General features: G+C 49.9%; 1 protein-coding gene across 1 annotated transcript; it reads right to left on the bottom strand.

Annotated features, from left to right (window-relative positions):
* Nucleotides 1-4,419: 4,419 nt before the first annotated feature.
* On the bottom strand, nt 4,420-6,672 carry MELLADRAFT_84329 (uncharacterized protein; the record flags this gene model as incomplete). The annotated part of the gene is made up of 3 exons (XM_007407703.1): nt 4,420-5,127; nt 5,169-6,064; nt 6,282-6,672. 3 exons carry the CDS (start codon nt 6,670-6,672, stop codon nt 4,420-4,422), a joined length of 1,995 nt encoding a protein of 664 aa, XP_007407765.1.
* Between the last annotated feature and the right edge of the window lie 3,571 nt (nt 6,673-10,243).

Here is a 10,243-nt window from a genome sequence, read left to right as displayed (position 1 = left end):
TTCCTTCAAACAATTATTCACATATGCAAATTCACTTATATCCAAAGATTTACAGCTCAAGGTTATTCACATTGACTCATGGAAGACGGAAGTACTTGAGATACATGCAGAGATGCTTATGTCTTGTGAAGGGCAGGGCAAGTGACCGAGGGGACCCCAAATACCAGCCTAACCCTTTGCTAAATGTATCTCGGTGCTTCCTGATTTCAATCCTCAAGAAATTACTCAATACTCATTCAATCAATCAATCATTCATAAAATCTCACATTGATTCATTTCCCAAATCAAACATTCAATCCATTAATTACTTGCCTAGCTGGTATGGTGAATGGTGGGGGTAAGACTCCCGTGTCACGAACTAACGTTCGAGAGCCCGGAGTCTTTTGTACACCTGAGGTGTACCTGGTGAGAAGCGTCCCCCCAGTGGTGTGCCTCCTTACGGATGTCAAGAGGCACGGGTTTGGGGAAGCGAAGGGCCCCGGCCCGTGGTTGGTTTGGCTGAACCAACCGTTGGTCTACTAGGACCAATCACGGGTCGGGAGCCCTCCAATGGGTCGGAGGGTGGGACGTGTCACCTTGCCGGGCGGGTGGGGTGGAGCGCAAAAAGGTGACGAGTACACACAGATGAGTTGTGTGTGAAGTGAGGCGTGGAGATGCTTGCGGCGAGACGTGATCAGGTGAGGGTGGGAGACTTGGAGTCAGGAGTGAGTGGTAGGCGGATGAAAATCTTCAGCCGCTCACCTGTCACGGGTCGCGCGCAAGATCTCATGGACAATCGAACCACCTGTGTTATGGTGTTTCGTGTCATCCATTCATTACTTGCCTAGCTGGTATGGTGAATGGTGGGGGTAAGACTCCCGTGTCACGAACTAACGTTCGAGAGCCCGGAGTCTTTTGTACACCTGAGGTGTACCTGGTGAGAAGCGTCCCCCCAGTGGTGTGCCTCCTTACGGATGTCAAGAGGCACGGGTTTGGGGAAGCGAAGGGCCCCGGCCCGTGGTTGGTTTGGCTGAACCAACCGTTGGTCTACTAGGACCAATCACGGGTCGGGAGCCCTCTGTCTGGGGTCCCTGTGGTGTGTGAGGTAGGAGCGTCCCGGTGCGGTTTGTATGAGAAACTCCCGCCCCTCTCGGTGCCCTGCCCAAGCGCCGTGAGCCCATACAGGGTGCACCGCCCTCAACGCTCCGCACTGGCACCGCAGATCTGCACCTTTTGGGAACAAGGTTTTCCTTGTATGTGGCTGGAGCTGAGAACTGTGGAGACGCCTCGTGGCGATCATTCCTTGAGCTCGAACTACGGCTAGGACTCTTTTTTACCTCGTGTTCGCGCGTTACCAGCCCCCTCCTGTGACTCTCATCAGATCAAAAGGCTAGTGGAACGGTGCTCGACTCAAACTAGTATGTATTCAATTTCCTTGCAACTCTCGCTCCGCCCACTCTGGGTCTTTTATAGCTTCTAAGAACTTTCTAGTGTCTAACACCTCATGTTCGTCGTATGTCTTCAATTAGCGTAGGTATGCATTAGAGGTCCATCGTCCCTGTTTGGCAATCTTCTCCAACGGCATCTCGAGATTGAAGCGCAACAAGGCACCTCCCACTCGGAAGGAGTGGCCACTCCATGACGACAGGCTTGCCTTTCCCCATATTTTCCCTACCGCGTTCAGGAAACGTGTCTTTGTCAGCGGGTTCTGTCGACCGTCTACCTCGGTTGAGAACAGGATGCTATCTGGGTCTCGATGAGGGTGTCGCTCCATCCATCGCCGTAAGGCCACCACCGGGTCGAGTACGTTTAGCTGCTGTTGAAGGTGGATGATTTGAACCTCGCCTGGTCTGGCGGTTTTCGCCTTGCGCAGGTGCAGCTTTGCAAAGTTGGTACCTCTCTTTGAACCGAACTTGACGTGCCTGCGTAGTAGGGCCCCGCTTTCGGCGGATGCTCTCAAGAGTTCTCCAAGCCTGGCCATTCCCCAGAAGGCGATCAGGCCAATCGTACCGACTAACTGGTCCGTTTCTGAACCGTCGTGTGTTGCCTCCAGTAAGGTGAATAACTGTCTTATCATGATCGGGTTCTTGATGGTGACTAACTGCTTTTCCTCTTCCCTTCTTTTTGTCGCTGTCAGCAGGGTTTTAACCATTTCGGGGTCTGTGGTGGGTCTCGCTGTGTGTCGGACCATCTGCCAAGCTCTGATTCCGTGTAAGTACTTCTTGATCGTGATGGAGCTGATCAGCTTAACCGGCTTGTCTTCAGAGTCGGCTCCTGACTCTCCCGCCCAGGCTATGAAGTCGTACAATTCGTCGTTTGAGACCCGTTTGTCAGGGTCGAAAAATCCCTCTGTTCGTTCCTTGAACTCTTTGAACTTCGCCACCCCGGAGCCGTACCCAGCGAGGGTTGTCTTGGCCCAGCTACCTGACGCCGCGTGACGACCTGCTCTGGATGCCCCTGTAAGGGCTTGTTGGAAGTGTTTTGGTAGTTCCGCCATGGTATATCGCTGTGCGTCGTTGGGTTTTTGGTTGTGTCTTGGTGTGGCAGCCTCGCCGTGGTTTATCGTTCCTGGATGAGGAACTCCCGGAGGTCGATCGGCAATCGCACCCATACCATATCCGAGACGTGTTTCTTCGTGTCAAGACCCCTCGACAGACGGTCGGCCGCGTTACCCTCTGATGAAACCCTTCTGACCTCTATGCAGGAGTGGTCTGCCAGGAGTAGGTCTTGAATTTTCTGCCATTCGTCGTTAACGCCCTTGTCTCGGGACTTCCCGTTTCTGATCGCGTTTTCTGTTACAGTGTTATCTGTCAACATCAAGAAGCGCTTTCCTTCAACACCATGGAGCGATTTCAGCATCAGGTACCCTATTCGCACAGCGGCTGTCTCAGCCCAGGCTATGCCCCTCTTCCAGCCTCCGCTCGTCACCCTGTTCCAGCACCTCCTTAATCTAAACTTGGCCCAGCGCTTTCCGACTATGATCCCTAGGCCGTATGTCGTCGAGGCGTCTCCCACCCAGCCGACGTTCAGGATCTCTGGGTTTGGGATCAGTCTGCGTGGGTTAGCGGTCGTGAGAACCTTCACCCAGATTCGGAGGTCCCTGGAGACTGATTCCGGTATGTCTCGACGAGCCGAGTGGTGGACCCATTCGGCCATCCAGTGGTGAATGTCTACTGTGTAGCATAACAAGTGAGGGAATACCATCGCCGAGTGGTTTAACCTACCTGCAAGCTTCTGGACTGGCTTGAAAGTGTGTGCTTTCTCTTCTAAAAAGGAGATAATCTCTGCTACTCGTTGATCGATCTTTCCCTGGGGTAATCTGACGGTTTTCTCTGATCCGTTCAAGATGAAACCGAGATACTTTTGCTCCACGGCGAAATCACTCGCTTTCTCCGTGTTCTCCACCACTCCTAGCTCTCTACTGAGCGTCGATATGTTCTCCAGGCTCACTTCCGTGTCGTTGTGTTTCTTGACAAACATGGTGTCGTCCACCCAGCGGAAGGCGGCTAACAATGGGAATTTGGCCATCACGATGGCTTTCCAGGTGTCGGCTACTCTCCCAAAAACGCCGCAACCTGCCACTCCCCCAAAAGTGATTCTGGTGTCTAGTAATACGCGATCGTTCAGTGTTCTGATCATCAAGAACCGCCATTGGCCTGGCGCGGTTGGAATCTGTCGGTACGCCTTTGCCCAGTCGAATATGGCAAGGACGACTCTACCGGTTATTGAGCTAAGGTATCTTGCCACAATCTGGAAGCTATCCCAGGTTGTCTCGAAATCATGTTTATTCACCCCTTTGTTGACTGACTTTATGGATCTGTCGTTCTGCGGGAAAGACAGGTCGTTTATCGGCCGTGTCGAGCCGTTTCCGTTCACGACTGCCCCCAGGGGGCTTGTTCTGAAGAATCCGAAGTACTCGTGAGCTTCTTCGATTGTGAAAGGGCCTGCCATCCGGCCTGCCGCCAGCTCCTCTTCGAAGTTGGCTGAGATCTTCTCCCTCACTGCTTCTGCTGACGAGTGATTAGGCGGGCAGTAGAACCGGACATTTGGAACCACGGCATCTCTGATGCCCTGGTCGAACCCAAACTCCAGGCCTGTCAGCACGTCACTGTGTGACTGGAGGAGGCCGGCCTTAATTAGCTCTCTTCGCCACGCTGGCAGGTTCATCTCGCATGAGGCTCGAGTTGGCCACCGCCTCGTGTGTGACGGGTCTGGAGATGGCATGGTTTGAACTCGCGCAACCTGCTGTGGCACCTCTCTCTCAGGTCTGGGGGAGGGGGTGGTCGTTGGTACAACGGGTCATGAACAAGAACCTGGTAAGTATTCTGTTGATCTCTTCACGAGAGGGGGGGGGGGCGCATTGTATCGCTATTTGTCTCTGTTGACTCAAGGTCGCATGACTTGGATGCTGATACTTTCAAATTCTCACTACTAAAGGGCTTACACGATGCGACCCTTCCCTTTCCCTCTTCTGCCCCTCGGGCTACGGCTTCTCGAGCGGCTCTGACAACGGTACTTCGACCTGTCTTCCCTCTCCCTATAATTACGGTCATAACCGCGATCGTAGTCTCGATCTCTGTCTCCTCGTTCACGGCTCCCGTAACTCTCGCCTGTACGTCTCTTGGCGGATCCACCGTAACGTCGGTTTGTCGCAGCTTTCCTCTCTGAGTCTGACATCAATTTCCACTCGCTGGAGGGTATCCATGTCTCTCCTGTCGGTCTTGGGTAGTCTGCTTTTGCGCTTCTAGCGGTAATACCCAAGGTCGGCGTCTTCTTTGTCAGGGTTGAGGAGGATGTGGCCGAGGCACGCGGTTGGTTGGTTAGCGGGTTGATGTGAGTGAGGGGGCCTCCCGGTGCGTAAGGGTTGGTGCGGTATGCCCTCTCTTGATTGGCGTCTGCTGTGAGTCTAGCTTCCTCGAAAATCGCCGATTGTAGTTTGCTAAAGTTTTTGATGCGATTGTCGGTCGTTTCGCGCATCACTCCTTGCCGGACTCTTCTACAGTAACGCAGGGCAATCATCCACCCGTAGTTCTCTCGCAGGTCGATAACTACCGACCTGTGACCCTCAAAGCGACTTGCCAGGGTGGGCCACCCTGCCTCTGCGACGTACTTTATAAATAAAGCAATGCTGTCTATCCACTCCTCGAACTGCATTAGCAGTTCCTCCGGGGGGGAGAGCCGCCGTAGACTCTTAAAGATGCCGAGCCATCGTCGATACGGGACTCCGTTGGGGCTTTCCTGCGCCCCCATTCGATTTGGTCCTCAACCAAGAAGTATTTGTTGAACACCGTCAAGGGGATGTACGACTTGAAGGTCTTTAGCCAGTGAGATAGAACTGGTGACAGGAGGGTGAGTGTTTTGTCCATTTCCTCCGTAGTGTCCGCTACCAGCAACCGGCCGTTTTCCACCACATCACCGTTTCGAAGCACCAGGCGGCCTTTTTTTGAGGTCATCAGGGATTTCACGAGCTCCGCCTCTTCTTTGTCTGACAGGGGGTGTGACGGCGCGTCGAGTACGTGTGGGATCGCGTTCGATGGCCGAGAATGGTAGGGATCTCCGGCTAGTTGCCTGGGTACGACGGGTGTAGGGGGGACCCTTGGCAACGTTGGTCTCTGGTCGACGACTTGGGTGGCCGGTCGTAGGATTGCCGCCTGTCGAGCTTGTGGGGCCTCCCGTCGATTGGTGTGGGTCCGTTTTGCCAAGGGCTCCATGTCGCCTTCATCCGAGCTTGACGGTAGATCTGCAATCAGAGCGTAGGGCCGTGCATGTGGGAGGCCGCTGCCGCTGGCTACCGGTGCCGCTTGACGGAGTCCACTGCCTCCTGCCACTGGGGGTCTGCTCGTCCTAGTCGAGGCTCTATCGGACGTCGTCTCCATCAGGTATTTCAGTAAGGTGGCGCCTTCTGCGTATCTGCCCTCGTTGTATAGCTGGATCACCCTTGTGTTCGGGTCCGCTGGGCAATCTGTTGCACGATGGGGGGATGATCGAAATTTGGTACAGTCAGATTCTCCGTTACTGCGTCTCCTATGGATATGGAGGTCTACGCTAATCGGATCGTGATAGTCTGCCACCCTCAGAACAGGATCTGTGGCCTATCGTCTCATTGTTCCTTCTTTCTACGGCCCCCCCTTCACGGGATCTTGGGGATCTGCCGAGCTACGCGAGCAATCTTGTAGGATGTGTTATCCGGGCCGGAAGGCATACTCCCCTTTGGGGTGTGATTTGTGCGAGGGAGCTGTATCTAGGGAGCGAGGCAGAGGAAGGAGGAGAAAAAGGAGGGGGCCGACGGAAATTAGGCTTACCTAGGTGTTTATACCGGCTTGTCGGACTAGACGGCGACTGTGATGGTGTAGGGCTTGTGATTGTGGAGGCCCGTTCCTGCCCCTTGTCGACTGGTGGATGCCAAGAAATTCCGTCGTCTGATTCGGAATCTAGAAGTGAGCCGTTCAACAGCTGTGTGCCATCTAGGTGGGTGTCCTCTAGGGTTTCCCCGGTACCGTCCTCTTGGTTTGGATCTAGCGGGGTGCCGTCGACGTCTCCTGTCTCGTCGATCGTCTCGAGGTTCTTCCTATTGTTGCCTCGCCTTGGAGTCCCTAGAGGGGGGCCTGGCGGTTGTCCAAGGGCGACTGACTTAGACCGGGTGATCGTGAGCTGCGCCGCTCTCTCCGCTGCCAATCTTACTGCTTCGTCCATTCCTAGCGCAAAAAGGTGACGAGTACACACAGATGAGTTGTGTGTGAAGTGAGGCGTGGAGATGCTTGCGGCGAGACGTGATCAGGTGAGGGTGGGAGACTTGGAGTCAGGAGTGAGTGGTAGGCGGATGAAAATCTTCAGCCGCTCACCTGTCACTCGTCACCTGTCACGGGTCGCGCGCAAGATCTCATGGACAATCGAACCACCTGTGTTATGGTGGTTCGTGTCATCCATCAAATATTCAATCACTCAATGTTTATTCACTTTGATCATTATTTCACGGCATCCCCACACAAATTCCAAAATCTTGAAGTGTTGAACATACCACTAATCAAAACAATGTTTTTTTCTGTAGATGCCAAAACCAGTATCAGACCTCTGCAAGCAAAAGTTGGTCAAGTACCAAAAGCGGAAGAAGGCTCAACAACACAATGCCCAACGGGATCCAGTCCGGGATGTTGGAAGAGAACATGTCAGTCAAAGAATCAAAGCAAAAATCAAAGGCCGGTTTGGCTTGCCAGAGGACTGTGACTGTCAATACCCAACCCACCCCCTGAAGATCCGCAACCTTTATTCTTCCGTCATAGTGTTTATGAGACCAATGACTGAGACCTTGCATCACCTCATTGACCAAAGGAATATCAGAATCACAGAGTTCAAAGTTGTGATTGCTGGTATACTTGCGGTATTGTGTAATGTCAAGTACTTCTTCCAGGATATAAGCACATTCTGTTGTAGCACTGCTTTGGCATTGATGACCTTGAGGTTGGCAGGGCGGGGTTGGGAAGATTGGGTTGGGCCTGACGGGGTTGAGAAGATTGAGGAACTATTTTGTTTTGGTCCGCATTGATGTTTTCAAGGCACGGTTCACATATTTGCTGTCTGCCTTGACGGAGAGTATTTTGACACAAGGGACAATTGGGACGGTTCATGATGTTGAAAGACAAAGCTCTGAGAAAAAAAAAAAGAAGATTGAAGCTGATCAAATAAGATGGAAGGCAATCAAAGAAGATTGAAGAAGATTGGAGCCAATTGAAGCCAATTGAAGAATACTAAAGAAGAAGATTGAAGCTGATCGAAGAATACTCAAGAAGATTGAAGCCGATTGAAGAATACTCAAGAAGATTGAAGCCGATCGAAGAATACTCAAGAAGATTGAAGCCAATCAAAGAAGGATGAAGAAGAGTGAAGACAATCAAAGAATATTACATAAGATTGAAGCCGATTGAAGAATACTAAGGAAGATTGACGCTGGTAAAAGAAGATTACAGAGGATTGAAGCCAATCCAAGAAGATTGAAGAAGGGTGAAGACGGTCAAAGAAGGATGAAGAAGAGTGAAGACAATCAAATAAGGATGAAGAAGAGTGGAGACGATCAAAGAAGTTCAGTGTAGTGTAGGTTTTGTTGAACAAGTGGATGGGTGGTGACTATGACAAAAGTTGGAAGAATGACTAAGATGATTGGTGATGGTGTGTGGGTTGTGTGATTGGTTGAGAGGTAGAGAGGTTGAGAGGTGGTTTGTACACTTTCCATCATCTAATGTGAAGTTTTCATCTTTGGGGTCCTTGTTTATGGTTTGTTAATTGTCGTTTTTTGATTATCGACATTTTTTTCTTGATTTTCAACTTTTGTTTTTTTGTTTTTTGAATTTTGATTTCCTCTTTTGTGGCTTTCCGGGTACTTTTTGTGTCAATGCGACAATGGGGTGACAAATGTTGAGTTTCAAGTTGTAAATCTACTGAAATTTGGGCCGTAACCTGGTCTGAAAGGGGTTTCTGCCATGACTTTTACTCCAGTACAGGGGTTTTTGCCCTGTATTTGAGTATTTTCTGTAGTTTTGTCTTTGATTTTTGATTTTCGCACCTGGGAATTGTGATTTTTGTTTTTTGATTTTTGCATTGTCACCTTGACACATCTTGCATTCCGTAAAAAAACAATGATCAATCATCTTTGAAAAAAACAATCATTCAAACTTTTTTGACAAACTTGTGATTATCCTGGCCTTCATCAATGCATCAATGTTATCATCACTCTCTATCTTTGCTATTGCATAGAGGCTGATTGAGTCCACTGTTGAGCAAGGTGCTTCAATACATACCCAAGCTCGTCGTTTCAAGTCTATGGGACTAGCCAGGTCAACCTGCAAGATTCAACCAAAACGTCAAACCTGGCAGGTTGACAAATTTGGCTGGCCAACCTCGAGGTAGACACCTCAAAGGTTGCCCGCGGCTTCTGTACTGAACAGCAGAACTTCAAGTGTACACTTCAAACTGCCTTGAAGTGTACGCCTGATATTTTGGCTGGGTCAACCTGTGAGGTTGGAGGCCACCAAACGGACTCTAATGCTGGAGTGGGCAGGTCTAGGGGGAGCGGAGTCAAGGAGTGAAAATCCTTGCTCTCTCACCCCGGGCTTCTCTAAAGCCATGATGCTGTAGAAGCACAGGCATGGCTTGTGGTCTCACAGCCTTACACCCGTGACCTGGTTCTCCCTCTCTGAGAGCATCTGCAATTGTTTGCGGTAACTTTGGCGTTAGTTAACCTAAATTTAACAATCTGTAGCCAGGGTCAACTATTTTCACACCAAATCCCACAGTCGTTGCCTTTAACTTGAAGTTAAAGAAAGCTAAACTCCAAGTTAAAGACTGGGCCTACAGTTGTCAGCTCTAGCTTGGAGCTAATCAATCCTCAAATTCAAGGCAACACACCTGAACACACAGATGCATATTTTTTCATTGCTCACATGCTCAACAATGTCAAATTTGACACACACTGACTTTTTGCCTTATCATCAAAGGATCATGTTTTTGATTGTTCCTGTGCTCAACTTGTAGCATGTATAACCAATCAACATGAATTTGAATTCTTGCTTTCCATTGTTGGCTTAACATGTCTTAGGATTGACTGTTACAGACATACAGCCACACTATAAGATTAATAATATACAGACATCAATGCTAGAAGAAATGATTAGTAAGCGAATGAGAATGGAGATTGAAATCAATGGCTGAAAGTGAAAGGAATGCTGTGAAAAAGATGAGTGATGTGATGGTTGCGCACAGGGAGAAGGTGGTGTTTGTGAATGTTGTAGTGAGAGGTAGTTGATGATGATGTTTAGAGTGGTGTTGAATGATGAATGAAAACTGGAGCGAGGTGTGAGATTTGGATGAAGATCGAAGTTGAAGTCAAGGATTTGTATGGGGTTGACGGTGGATGACTGATTGAGTGATGTTGCATTGGTGTGAGGTCAAGATTGAAGTTAGCTAACGCGTCGGTATGCTGGGATAACTTTGTCCCAGCCTACTGATTTTTTGTCGCAAAGCTAACTAACAATCAGTTAAAATTTGACCATTGTGGAAATTTCAAAATTGGTGAGTTAAATAGTTAGCTATTCCCGCAACTTAACCCAACAATTGTGGATGCTCTAACGGACTAAAGAGATACCACCGCAGGCTTGGGGTACTCCAATAATACAACAAGACCAGGCTGGTTGATTTTTATCTTGTGACATTTTTGACCCATGCTGGGCAGCTGTTTGGGATATTGCTCTGGATGCTGTGGTGGAAAAGTATT

Source organism: Melampsora larici-populina (assembly GCF_000204055.1).
Source record: "Melampsora larici-populina 98AG31 unplaced genomic scaffold MELLAscaffold_10, whole genome shotgun sequence".
Lineage (NCBI taxonomy): Eukaryota > Fungi > Basidiomycota > Pucciniomycetes > Pucciniales > Melampsoraceae > Melampsora > Melampsora laricis-populina.
The sequence above is the reverse complement of the archived record's forward strand: the minus strand, read 5'-3'. Positions and strand labels throughout refer to the sequence as shown.